The sequence below is a fragment of the Chiloscyllium plagiosum genome, unplaced genomic scaffold (assembly GCF_037043375.1).
Source record: "Chiloscyllium plagiosum isolate Xiang-an unplaced genomic scaffold, Cpla_swu_hap1 HiC_scaffold_3, whole genome shotgun sequence".
Taxonomy (NCBI): domain Eukaryota; kingdom Metazoa; phylum Chordata; class Chondrichthyes; order Orectolobiformes; family Hemiscylliidae; genus Chiloscyllium; species Chiloscyllium plagiosum.
The window spans coordinates 38,552,976-38,567,534 of record NW_028270141.1 but is presented as its reverse complement, the minus strand read 5'-3'; the positions used below and the strand labels follow the sequence as shown (position 1 = coordinate 38,567,534).

At 40.2% G+C, this 14,559-nt stretch overlaps 1 protein-coding gene across 1 annotated transcript; it reads left to right on the top strand.

Annotated features, from left to right (window-relative positions):
* The first annotated feature begins 3,975 nt into the window (after positions 1-3,975).
* LOC148150566 (putative G protein-coupled receptor 139) lies at positions 3,976-12,194 on the top strand. Its single transcript, XM_087975832.1, has 2 exons — positions 3,976-4,048; positions 11,263-12,194. Exons 1-2 carry the CDS (start codon positions 3,976-3,978, stop codon positions 12,192-12,194), a joined length of 1,005 nt encoding a protein of 334 aa, XP_087831958.1.
* The last annotated feature ends 2,365 nt before the right edge of the window (positions 12,195-14,559 follow it).

Here is a 14,559-nt window from a genome sequence, read left to right as displayed (position 1 = left end):
GGAGTAGGGATAACCCTAGTAACTATAGGCTAGTGAGTCTCACTTCTGTTGTGTGCAAAGTCTTAGAGAGAATTGTAAGGGATAGGATTTATGAACATCTGGATAGAAATAATGTGATCAAGGATAGTCAGCATGGTTTTGTGAAGGGCAGGTCGTGCCTCACAAACCTTATTGAATTCTTTGAGAAGGTGACTAAGGAGGTAAACGAGGGTAAAGTGGTAGATGTGGCGTATATGGATTTTAGTAAGGCGTTTGATAAGGTTCCCCATGGTAGGCCACTGGTTTTCAGTGGGTCACAGAGGACAGCCCAGGGATCACAGAGAAGTAGTTCCAGGGTCACAGTTAAATTTGACCGAAAGCGATTCAGACTCCACCTTTGGACTATAGATTTTTCTATAAACAGCGTGTTCCAGGAGCAGCTTACCTTGGAGCAGCTGAGTCCAGTGGTCTGGGTCTAGGAGCAGAGTGCTGACGGCTGGTGGACTGGCGTCTGGTATGAGCAGTCAGACCACATGTGGAGGGTCTGCACTGAGCTGTGACACTGCAATGTTTATCCGAAATTTCCTATCTTACTGGAATGTCAACCCTTTAATGGCATCCTATTTTTAACTAATTTTTCAACTCTGTAAGTCATGCAACTGCTTTGGTTCCTCTGCTGTAACCAAGACGTGTACTACGTACTTGTATCTAAGATGTAACTGTAAAAAGGCAGACATTGTAAAAGCTGTTCACTGCACTCCTACAATGCAGTACACATGGCAATAAAAGGATATTATGATGTATATTGTATTGTAGATTGCAATATAACTTGATGATCTCTTCCTGGGTAACATAATGTTGGTGGTCCGCTCTGGCATAACATGTGTATTATTTCATATGTAACACATTACATCTACACACACAAATAAATATTGATTATAGACAAACCTTACTTTCTAAAATTAAAGAATCCCTGCTTCTTCACAGAACAACATTGTGGCCACCAATGACATTGCAGTTCTCATGACTTTAACAGTTGTAAAATTTTAAAGATAATCTTAATTCAGAGAAAAAACAATTAACTCGAGAAAACATAGCAGCTTGACTGTTATGAAGTGGAAAAGAAAGAATAGATGAAGTACATCACTTGTTGTGTTTTCTTTCACAGTTCATGCACCTACAAACTCCTTTGCATTCTGGTATCCACAGCCAGGATGTCAGAAGCCAGAACATGTGTGACTTGTATTGCAATGCAAGGTTAGACACCAGCTCAAGTGTACTGAGCTGGCCGTAACTTCCAATATCGAAAGAATCATTGAGTCATAGAATCATAGAGTCATACAGCAGGGAAATAGACCCTTCAGTCCAACAAGTCCATGACGACCAAGTTCTCAAAGTAAACATGTCCAATCTACATTTGGCCCATATCCCTCCATTCATTTCTTACTCATGTACTTTTCTAAATGTCATAGAGTCATAGAGTCATAGTGATGTACAGCATGGAAACATATCCTTCGGTCCAACCCATCCACGCCGACCAGATATCCCAACCCAATCTAGTCCCACCTGCCAGCACCCGGCCCATATCCCTCCAAACCCTTCCTATTCATATACCCATCCAAATGCCTCTTAAATGTTGCAATTGTACCAGCCTCCACCACTTCCTCTGGCAGCTCATTCCATTGACGTACCACCCTCTGTGTGAAAACGTTGCCCTGTGGGTCTCTTTTATATCTTTCCCCTCTTGCCCTAAACCTATGCCCTTTATTTCTGGACTCCCTGTCTATTTATCCTATCCATGCCCCTCATAATTTTGTAAACCTCTATGAGGTCACCCCTCAGCCTCCAACACTCCAGGCAAAAAAGCCCCAGCCTGTTCAGCCTCTCCCTATAGCTCAGATCCTCCAACCCTGGCAACATCCTTGTAAATCTCTTCTGAATCCTTTCAGGTTTCACAACATCTTTCCGATAGGAAGGAAACCAGAATTGCACGCAATATTCCAACAGTGGCCTAACCAATGTCCTGTACAGCTGCAACATGACCTTCCAACTCCTGTACTCAATACTCTGACCAATAAAGGAAAGCATACCAAATGCATTCTTCACTATCCTATCTACTGCGACTCCACTTTCAAGGAGCTATGAACCTGCACCCCAAGGTCTCTTTGTTCAGCAAAACTCCCTAGGACCTTACCATTAAGTGTATAAGTCCTGCTAAGATTTGCTTTCCCAAAATGCAGCACCTCACATTTATCTGAATTAAACTCCATCTGCCACTTCTCAGCCCATTGGCCCATCTGGTCCAGATCCTGTTGTAATCTGAGGTAGCCCTCTTCGCTGTCCACTACACCTCCAATTTTGGTGTCATCTGTAGATTTACTAACTGCACCTCTTATGCTCGCATCCAAATCATTAGACATTGTAATTGCACCCACATCCACCACTTACTGCAGAAGTTCATTCTACATGCAAAACCACTCTCTGTGTAATAGTATTTGCACAGAATCTGGTATGATGTTCTTAATCTGTTTCTCCATATATATTTAAAATTGATCCATATGAAAACACAAGATAGGAGCAGAAATACACCACACTGCCCTTTGAGCCTGTTACATCATTCAAAATGATCTTGACTGATCTTTGACTTCAGCTCCACTTTCCCAACCATTGTTGCTCTTCATGCATTTTTAAAATCTTTCTCCTCTCGCCTTAAAAATATACCCCCAGTCTTGAAATCCCCCATCCTAGGGAAAAGACACTTGCCATTCACAGCACCTATACCTCTCATTATTTTGTAAACCTCTATAAGGGTCACCTGTTAACCTTCTACATTCCTGTGAAAAAAGTCCCATCTGATCCAACCTCTCCTTATAACTCAAGCCCTCCAATCCCGACAACATCCCGTATGTCTCTTCTGAACCCTCGCTGACTTAATAATATCCTTCCTATAACAGGGCAACCAGAACTGGACACAGTACGCCAAAATGGGCCTCACCAACATCTTGTTCAACCTCAACATCATGTCTCAATTCCTGCATTGATAGGTCTAAGTATGATTTGTGGTTATCATAATTTAAGGTTAAAATGCTAGAGTTGGACCGACTATTTTCTCTCTTTCAAACTAATGTAAAATTCAAAAATATTATGGCCTCTGCTGCTTCTGGTCACTCTTCTATGAAGTCATTAATTAATTCTAATTTGCTGTCAAATACCATGTGTGGTTTAGCCTGTCCTTTGGTTGAATCCGGAATGTATGAGTAAAATTGGTACCGTAATAATGCAAGTAACCCTGATGTAAATGCAAGGTACCAATATAACTGGAGTAACACCATTATCTCTCATGTCACTGTAGGGTATCATTAGCACTGGAAGTAATCAGCTCCAGTATCAATGTAGGATTTCACTCGAGCTGGAGTAACACAGTTCAGTCTAATTTCAAAGGAGGTTGCCACTACTACCATTGTAACATGGTCATACCAATGCAAGATAGAACTTGCACTGGAGTAATACTGTTAATGTTACTGCCAAAGTAAGGTATAGTTGGTAATGTAGTATCACTGTAACTCTAGTGGTAATATGCAATACCACTAATACTGCTAGAATATGCTCACTTGTGCTAGTGGAGGATTGGGACATTACAGATAAGTCAAGATTAAGTCAAGATGACAGCTATTGGGGATCTGTCTCCAGCAATCTTGTATGAATAGAGACGGTACCATCCCACTACTGACAGATTCCAAACTATATTCATGAAAAGTTGTTTCATTGTAGGTTGTTCTGTCAAATTTCTCAATAGCATTTTCAAACATTTATTCTGCTAAAACATTAGACTAACAAAAAAGGGAATTTGAGTTTATTTGTTAAAACACTATTGCGAATGTCCCTAATGATGTAATCTGGCTCACTGGAGGATTGATGTGTGAATAAATAGAGAAATCCCTGCCCCTGTATCAGACTTGTACTAGTCACACACTTTCAGCTTGGATACAATTCAGAATGGAGCAGCCTCCAATTATTCTGCTTGTGAAAGAGAGTTACTACCCGATTCTCTCAGCTGTTGGTGTCCCTGGTGAGTTGCTGTAATCGGCTTGTTATGAATCAGGATAAATATACTCCCTGTTCTAACTCCTTGTTCAATAATGTGATATATTTGCTGTGTGACTGTGTTGCACCTTTGATAGTTGTTGGAACTAACTCATGAATCTCTTGCTCTTGTTTTCCACGTTTCTTTAATCTGATAACCTTATAGATGTTATAATGGGCATGTTTGAGTGCAAGGGTTTTTGTTCAGTTCAGTCAACGCTCGGATGTTTGGACCATCCTGTTATTTTATTGCCCCCATAGGGGTGTAATATAAATGTGTGGGTAGTTTTCCCACATGAGAGTTTCAATAATAATTTTGCCTGACATTGCTATCTTGATAGTTGCATGGAATCGGGTAAAATGATCTCAACATTTATCTCCAAATAAAAGAGTATTACAGCACGGAAGCAGACACTTTTGACCAACCAGTTCATGTTGGACATAATCCCAAACTAAACTAGGCCCAACTAATCGCCTCCGGCCCATTTCCTTCCAAGCGTTTTCTGTTAATGCCATGATAAAAATCTCTTTTAAATGTCGGAATTGTATCCACATCCACCACTTCCTCTGGATGTTAATTCCACACGTGATCTACCCTCTGTGTACCAAATTTGCCCGCAGGTCTTTTTGAAATCTCTCTCCTTGCACCTTAAAAATGTACTCCCAGTCTTGAAATTGCCCATGGAATACACCATATGGCCTTTTGAGCCTGCTCACCCAGTCAAAACGATTGTGACTGATCTTGGGTTTCAACATCCCTTTCCCACCATTCCTGACATCCCTGGATTGCCTGAGAAACCAAAGATCTATCTCTCTTAGCCGGTAATAGAACATCCACAACTTTGTGGAATATAAACTTTCATTGATTGTGAAATCCATTAATGAAGAATGTTTTTCTAAATATTTGACCCTGCATGTGGGACTGTGTTCAGTTATCCTTTATTGCCGATTCAATGGGAATACCTTTCAGTATTGATCAATCAAGCCTCTTCATGTAAACTTCAGGGGATAATGGCGAAATTCACTCTGCCTTTCCAGTATCCATAGTATTTCACTTTTGTTTACTTTTGGTGTTTCTTGTACAAGTGCACAGAGGTCTCTCTGAAAAGTTGCAAGTTTGATGCCTTTTAAACGAGTACTCAGAGTTTCCATTGTTATGACGAAGGTCAGTAACCTCAAACTTCCCCTCTTAATACCCCAAGTGCCACATTGTTTCCTACTCAAGAAACTTGTCTTAGTTTCTATGCAGCTTCTCTGAGTTCGATTTGTAGCTTACATTCCCACCCAGCTTTGCATTGTCAACAGACTTAGATACATTATTTTCTCCTTTTTATTGTATTCTATACATATCTGAGATCAAAGCACTGATTCTTGTAGCATGCAACTTGGCATGGTCTGCCCAGGTAAAAATACTCCATTTATTCTTCCTTTCCCTTTTCAGGTGAGGAAATTTGAATTCAATAAATATCTGGAATGATAAAAGGCAATTGTTATTGTGACCCTGTGCATATCCAATCCTCTATTTATGTTAAAATATTACCCTTGACTCAGTAAGGGCTAATTTTCCTTCCTCCTGGTTCTCCAACCGATATTAATTAGTTTAATTTCCTTACTCTTAATAGGTTACTCCTTATTTTTGGTAAGGACATTTACATAGAAACATAGAAGGTAGGAGCAAGAGGAGGCCATTCAGCCCTTCAAGTCTACTACACCATTCATCTCAATCATGGCTGACTGTCCAACTCAGTAGGCTAATCCAGCTTTCTCTGCATAAAGTTTGTTCCCAATCACCCCAAATGCTATATCTAGCCACGCCTTGCTGGTGTCCCAGAGGTGTTCTCTGAAACGTTCTGCAAGTAGGTGGCCTGTCTCCCCAATGTAGAGGAGGCCACATTGGGTGCAGCCCCCACCTCCCCCCCTCACTTCCCACCAAGGCCCCGAGGGATCCTTCCATATCTGTCACAAATTCACCTGCACCTCCGGACACATCATTTACTGCATCCGCTGCACCCGCACCAACCAACCCAACCACCCAGTGGCTGAACACTTTAACTCCCCCTCCCACTCCGCCAAGGACATGCAGGTCCTTGGCCTCCTCCATCGCCAGACCATGGCAACACGACGCCTGGAGGAAGAGCACCTCATCTTCTGCCTAGGAACCCTCCAACCACAAGGGATGAATGCAGATTTCTCCAGCTTCCTCATTTCCCCTCCCCCCACCTTATCTCAGTCCCAACCTTCGGACTCAGCACCGCCTTCTTGATCTGCAATCTTCTTCCCGACCTCTCTGCCCCCCACCCCCTCTCCGACTTATCACCCTCACCTTAACCTCCTTCCACTTATCGCATTCCCAACGCCCCTCCCCCAAGTTCCTCCTCCCTATCTTTTATCTTAGCCTGCTTGGCACACCTTCCTCATTCCTGAAGAAGGGCTTATGCCCTAAACGTCGATTCTCCTGCTCCTTGGATGCTGCCTGACCTGCTGCTCTTTTCCAGCAACACATTTTTCAGCTCTGATCTCCAGCATCTGCAGTCCTCACTTTCTCCTAATATTCTAAGTGTGGCCTCACCCAGGCCCTGTATAACTGCAACAACACAGCCCTGTTCCTGTGCTCGAAATCTCTCATAATGATGGCTAACATACCATTTGCCTACATTGCAGCCTTCTGGACCTGCATACCCACCTTCAGTGATACATGCACAAGAACAACCAGGGCCCACTGCACATTCTCCTCTCCCAATTTACAGCCATTCAGGTAGCAATCTGCCTTCTTGTTTTTGCTTCCAAAATTTATCAAAATTATACTGCATCTGCCTTTGATTTACCCACTTACCCAACCTGTCCAAATCATGCTGAAGTATCTCTGCAAACCAGTTACAGTTCACCTTCCCACCGAACTTGGTATCATCTGCAAACTTTAAGATGTTAATTTTGTCCCTTCATCCAAATCATTAATATATATTGTGAGTAGTTGGGGTCATAGCACCAATCCCTGTGGTATCCGCTAGTTATAGTCTGCCAATTTGAAAAGGACCCATTAATTATATCCTTATTTCCTCTCTGCCAACCTGTTTTCTATCCATCCCTGTACGTTTCCCCCAATCCCACAATGTGTTGCTGGAATATGCTTTAATCTTGCACAATAATCTCTTATGTGGGACTTTGTCAAATGTTTTCAGAAAATTGAAATATTTCGCAATGTAATGAACCAACCCAGATCCCCTCAAAACATATCAAGAATGAAGCCAAGACCCTAATTTTTCTTGTATTTTTAAGCAGGTATAAATGGATATTCCAGGAGTAATGCAGCTGGCCCAATCACTCAGTTTTAGAAAAAAGCAGAATTTATTAGCAAACTACTTAATGAAACACGAACAAAACCGAATCAAATTTTTAATAACTTAACCTATCTGAAAACTCAACTGACTTTATCACAACTTAATAATGCTGTTCCAAGTACTTGCAGTAATCCCCAACAACTCCACCTAGGCAAAAAAGGTAAAATCAAACACAGGTTCTTACAGGAGAGATATTAGAGAGAGAGAGAGGCAAGTGGAATAGTGTGAAGTGATTCATTTTGAAGGTCAAGTCTGAATGCAGATTACAAGATTAAAGGCAGGATTCTTGGCAGTGTGGAGGAATAGTGTGGATCTTGGGATCCACGTCCATAGATCCCTCGAAGTTACCTCCCAAATTGATAGGAATGTTAAGAAGACGTATGGTGTGTTGGCTTTCATTAAGGGGGGATTGAGGTTAAGAGCCACGAGGTTATGCTGCAGCTCTATAAAGCCCTGGTTAGATCACACTTGAAATATTGTGTTCAGTTCTGTTGCATCATTATAGGAAGGATGTGCAAGCTTTAGAAAGGGTGCAGAAGAGATTTACCAGGATGCTTCCTGGACTGGAGGGCATGTCTTATGAAGAAAGGTTGAGAAAGCTAGGGCTTTTTTCATTGGAGTGAAGAAGGATGAGAGGTGACTAGATAGAGTGTATGAGATGAAGAGAGGCGTAGACAGAATGGATAGCCAGAGACCTTTTCCCAGGGTGGAAATGGCTATCATGAGGAGGCATAATTTTAAGGTGATTGGAGGAAAGTTTAGGTGAGACGTCAGAAGTAAGTTCTTTACACAGAGAGTGGTGGGTGTGTGGAATGCACTGCCAGCAGCAGTAATAGAGTCAGATACATTAGAAATATTTAAGCGATTCCTGGATAGACACATGGATGATAGTAAAATGAAGAGTATGGAGGTTAATTTGATATTAGAATAGGATAAAAGCTCGGCACAACATTGGGGGCCAAAGGACTTATATCTCAACCTTTCATGTACTGTGCTGTTCTACTGTACTGTACTGGAGTACTGTAATGTACTGTACTGATCAGCATGGAGCTGTTTCTTTGACCAGCAGTCTCAAAACCTGATTGCTTGTAAAACTAAACTAAATCAAATCTTGAACTGGGAGAACTGGCCACTCACTTTTCATTGTACAACTGTTTTAAAAAAAACTTGAAAGCGTTCACAAGTAGCTATTTCAAGACATATCGGAACCTCTGCCTTTATGACCATCTCATAAACAAAAAAGGACAGAAAGATCTTGTTAAAGGAGTAGCATCATCACAACATCCACTGGGTCCCCTTTGTCAACTCTACCAGTTAAATCTTCATAGAATTCCAACAGATTTGCCAAGCATGATTTCCTCTTCATAAATCCGTGCTGATTTTATCTGATCTTGCTACTGCTTTCTAAATCTCTGCTATTAAGCCCTAGGTAATGGATTCGAGAATCCTCCCTTCTACCAATGTTAGGCTTACTTGTCTACAATTCCCTGGTTTCTCTCTATCTCTCTTTTTGAATATTGGAGTAACATTAGCTACCATTGAATCTACAGGGAATCTCTCAGAGTCTGTAGAATCCTGGAAGATGACCACCAATGCATCTACTATTTCCAGAGGCAGTTCTTTAAGTACTCTGGGAAGTAGATTATCATATTCTGGGGATTTATCCACCTTCAATCCCCTCAATTTTCCCAGCACCATATCTCTACTAATATTGATCTCCCTCAGTTCTTCCCTCTCACTACATCTTGCATTCTCCAACATTTCCAGTACCTGATTTGTGTCCTGTTTTGTGAAGCCAGACCCAAGTTTGCATTCAGTTGTTCAGCCATTTCTTTGTCCCCTATTAGACATTCCCCTGTTTCTGTCTGTGGGGAGCAATATTTGTCTTCATTAATCTCTTTCTCTTTATGTACCTATAGAAACTCTTAGTGTCAGTCTTTAGGTTCCCTACAAGCTTCCTTTCATCCTGTATTTTCCCCTTCTTAATCAATCTCTTGGCCTGAGTTTAGAGTCATAGAGTCACTGAGATGTACAGCATGGAAACAGACCCTTCAGTCCAACTCATCCATGCCGACCAGTTATCCCAATCCAATTTAATCCCACCTGCCAGCACCTGACCCATACCTCTCCAAACCCTTCCTATTCATATACCCATCCAGATGCCTTTTAAATGTTGCAATTGTACTTGCCTCCACTACTTCCTCTGGCAGCTCATTTTCTGAATTTTAAATTGCTCCCAATCCTCAGACCTATTCTTTTTCTTCGCCAATCTATATGTTTCTTCCTTGAATTGGATACTGGTATCCCCCGCAATCCGAAAGTAGGGTGTTCCAGGAAATCTTTCACAAGCTGAAAATAACGTAAAGAGAAGCTGTATGATTTATATGGGAAAAAGTATCGTGATTTTTCTGAAAAGCAAAAATCCTCTTCTGATTCACAAAAACAGGTACTAATGTCACTCTTTCGTAAAAGTGAAGTTGCATAAAACGAACGTTCGAAAAGCGGGGGACACCTGTACTATCTCTAATTTCCTTTGTAATCCATGGGTTGGCCCTCTTACCCATTGTACTTATGTGCCAGACTGGAATAAACAGTTGTTGTAGTTCCCCCATGTCTTCCTTAAATGTTTGTCACTGTCATCACTGCAAGTAATTCTCCCTGCAAGTAAATCTAACAAGGCCAAATGACACCTCATATCTTCATAGTTTTCTTTATTAAGATTTAGCACCTTAGTCTCCAAATCAACTATCTCATTCTCCATCTTGATAAAACATTCCATTTTATGATCAGTTATCCCCACACCTAGATTGGCTATGATTCCTTTCTCATCACACAGTACCCAGTCTATGATGGTTTGCTCTCCAATTGTTTTTTTCTACGTATCGGTCAAGATATCCATCCCATATACACTCCAAGAATTCCTCCTTTATGGCATTGTGGCTAATTTGATTTGCCCAATCTATGTGCAGATTAAAATCATCCATGATCACTAATATTCCCTTATCACATGCATCTCTAATTTTCTGTTCAATGTCCTTTACTGTAAAGACAGACACAACATGTTACATTAGTATTTCTGCTGTTTGCTCATATTCATAATAATTTAAACTTTTTTTTTGCTGATGGACTAACATATAGTTCAGTGACGGTTTTCCATTTGCTATCCCTTTGAATGCCATGAACAGCTGTTATTATATAATCTATTTTTTCCAATGTTCTCAAATTTTAGTGGCTTCTGCTGGAATGCAAAATACTCCCAATCCTCCATTGTGCTTTAATTCATTGCAAAATTAATATGACCTCATCCTATGCTTAGTGGAGCTGATGGTATCCTGGCGATATCATTAGATTAGAAATCCAAAACCTCAGGTCATTGTTCGGAGGACATGGGTTTCTATCACACTATGGAAGAGGGGATGTTTGAATTCAATAAATGTCTAAACTTTTAAAAAGCTAACCAAATAATGACCATGAAACCAATCTCATCCTTTAAAAAAAAATCCATCAGTTTTACTAATCTCCCTTAGATAAAGAAATCTTCTGTTATTATTGGGTCTGGCTGACATTTGACACTATACCCACAACAAAATGATGCGTTCTGAAATGTTTTCCAGTCAATTTGAAATGGAGAATACTTGCTGAAAGGGTGAGTAATACCCACATCTCATGAATGAATAAAATAATCGTTATTAACTTCCTGAGTTAACCACAGATGGCTCTTACTGACTGAGTTTTTGACTTTCAGTAGAATGTATTCTTGTTGAATGTCTTGGATTGATTTTTTAAATGTTTATTGTTGTTTACTTGTGACAATATCTTGTTTATCATGCTACTTATAATCTGTCCTTTCTCTTTCTTACAGTGAACCTATTAACAATTGTAATTCTAGCCCAAGGAAAGTGTGGTCTTTCCAAGTGTATCTCTTTCTACATGGTAGCCATGGCAACAGCGAATCTACTGGTCTTGATCAACAATGTAATGGTATATTATATTTTGAATTATCATTTTCCACATTCATTCCTGTCTCACACTCCTGTGTGCACTTTCATTTTGTACATGACTGTTGTCAGCCTTGATTTGTCCGTTTGGTTCACTGTCACTTTCACATTTGACCGTTTTATAATTATTTGCCACCAGAAGTTGAAAGCAAAATACTGCACCAAGAGAACAGCATCTATTGTTATAACAATGTTCTCTATCCTGATCTTTATAAAGAATATTCCTGTTTGGTTTGCATATGAACATGAATATGCAATTAACAAAATGCAGTGGGGCTGTCGGGGAAGTTTGGTGTTTTTCTCCTCAACTGTTGGTGTACTGTCCGTCTGGTTTCACAGCATTTGGCGTGTGTGGCTCCCATTCACCTTAATCATTTTGTTAAATTCTTTGACAGTGAAATGTGTTCTACTAGCCAATAAAGTCCGTAGAGCTCTTCGGGTTCACACACGTGAAAATGAGAGAGATTCAGAGATTGAGAACCGAAGGAAATCCATCATTTTACTCTTCACTATATCGGGCAGTTTTATATTGTTGTGGCTCACAACAAATGTGAGCTTTGTAACAACTAAACTAACAAACACAACTTACTATCGAGGAGACCGTACATCCCCTGTGTACATCGCCACTGAGTGCGGAGCGATGATAAAATATTTGAATTCCTGCACAAACACATGTATTTATGCAGCTACTCAGAGGAATTTCAGGGAAGAGTTTAAGAAGGTTCTGAAATTTCCCTGGGCACTGATTGAAAGATTGTTGAAAAATGAAGAAAATAAATTTTATTGGAGAGACTAGAATTGCATTTCAGGCCCTAAATTTGCTGAGCCTAAACTTTTCTACTTTAGTCATTTTAAGTTGGCTTCTGAAACAATTCAGAGGTGTGTGATTATATTTGGTCATTATTTGTGGATTTCTAAGTGATAACCTGCTTCGTAGTGGCATGAACAGCTTATGCTTCTTGGAATTCTAATCAGATATGTCAATGTGTGATTTTCATTTCTTGTCAACTTTGTCTTTTCCAAGTTCCGTTTCATCCTATTAAAACTTTTAAAGAAACTGAATGCCAAAAGATTGCCTTTGTGTATCACCTTGAAAGTGGTAAAGCTCTCACTGATTCTTTATTATTTTTGTTTTCATTATTTCATCAATTTCATTTTGGAGTTGTGAACTGGAAAGTGTGAACTAAAGTTAACATCTGGTTTGTGAATAACAGTTTATGTTGAAAGGAAAATGTACCAAGCAACTTTAGCTTATTTGTGAGGCCAGGCCTGAGAGTTAATTGCATGTTGGCTCCTGATCAAAAGGTTCTGCAGATACTTCATCACTCGAGAAGAGCATTACGATTAAACAGATAGCAGACATTGGTTATTAGTGAGGCCAGTACCTGAAATTGGTTCCAGCAAGTCTGGAAAAGATCTTAAGCACAATGAGATGGCAGGTGTTGAATAGCAACTGGGAACCTACGGTGGAAACAGTCAGTCTGTCAGGGAATAGTCAGACATCAAAATAGAAATTGCTGGAGAATCGCAGCAGGTCTGGCAGCCTCTGACAGAAGAAAGCAAAGTTAAAATCATCTTTGTTTTGTTTTAGGCCATGGTCAGATTGTAAATTGGGTTTTGGACTGTGTTTTCTGTAAAAGAAAGAATCTGGCTATTGATACTCAGCATGAAGGTTTGAAAATGCCCCGTCTAATCTCACAAGAGCATCCTTGAAAGTTCAGAGTTTAGAAATCTAACTTCTAATGATCACCGCCTTTATCTGAGGTGAACTGTAAATGTAACTCTGATCGACACCTTCATGAAATCAAACAAGAAAGCATTGCCTATGCCTGTGGAACAATGCTTCATGAAAACTACTTCAGTAATCTGGCCAGTTTTGTTTTATGTTTTCCTTTATGCCTTTACAGTGATCCTTTGTCTGTCTATGTTTTGTGTGAATGGGGCTGAAAGTAAAAGCTGTATTGTTTAAATATTTATTCTATTTCCTAGAGCTGTTGTTGATATTTCTAAAACAAGAATAAGTTGCCATAGTCTTATACATTCTCAATGACAGACACTGCTGGAGAAACTGAATGCCAGACGTTTTGCATCAGGCTAAATATATTAGAGCTCTCTAACGTAGACAGATTAAATGACTTCGTAATTTAATTTTGCCCTCTAACTTTTCTGTATGATGATTAAATTGTTAAGACTTTCTTTTAAACCACAGACTTGGTACCAAGAATTGATTATTTGAAAAGTCTTGGATTATTCAAAAATCTGGTTAGGAACCATTGCAGTCAATGTTGAGGGTCTTTGAAGATTTTAATTTTACTCTGTTGAGAACGCAGAGTTAGAAAGGCTGCTTTTGTTTGGCTGTCTGTCTCCATGTCATGCAATAGTGGAGGAGCTCATTGCAAGATTTTCAATGAGTCACAAAGGATAGTCTGGGAGCCACTAACAACAGTTCCAGGGTCACAGCTTAGTTGGACAGAAAGAGGGGAAGACACCTTCTTTGGAGAGTGTATTTTCAGCTGTCCTGCAGGGAAGAAGTCAAAGGAATTTGGCTAACCAAGTGAGGCCAGGCCTCAAGAGGAGTCTAGAGCAGCTGATAAAGTGAGAGGGGGAGTTTCTGGATTTTGTTGGTGTGAAGCTGTGTGGGGGAGGTGGTATTGCTCAGAAGAAGCCTGAGAACATTAACATTTGTAATGTTGCTGCTGATTTAACAAAGTTATGTTTCCTTCATTTTTTTTTAGCAAGTCCAGCTTCCAAAATGTCTGGGGTTTATCTACTTGAAGAAGCTTTTAGGTTTAAAAACAAAAATCACTTATACAATGAAAAGAGAGTGGCCAGTTCTCCCAGCTCAGCTTTACTCTGGTTTGAGCAAGTGCTTGTTGTGAAGTTGCTGGACCGAAAGAAGCCAGTCCATGCTGGTCTCCTCTCTCTCTGACATCTCTCCTGTAGGAGCCTCTGTTAAATTTTACCTTTTTTGCCAAGGTGTGTTGATGGGGATTGTTGCAAGTATTTGGAACAGCATCATTAAATTGGGATAACCTGTGGGGTTTTTGGAGAGGTTAAGTTATGGTATATTCTGCTTTCTTTTGTTTGTGTTTCATTGGGTGATCTTGCAAATAAATTCTGTTTTGTTTAAAACTGAGTGGTTGGGCCAGCGACATCACTCC

What these genes read in the sequence shown, in the direction of transcription:
- LOC148150566 (XM_087975832.1), top strand. Translation starts at nt 3,976, where the DNA reads ATGGAGCAGCCTCCAATTATTCTGCTTGTGAAAGAGAGTTACTACCCG. An exon ending in CTCAGCTGTTGGTGTCCCTG is followed by an intron (nt 4,049 to 11,262) that starts GTGAGTTGCTGT and finishes TCTTTCTTACAG; the next exon opens with TGAACCTATTAACAATTGTA.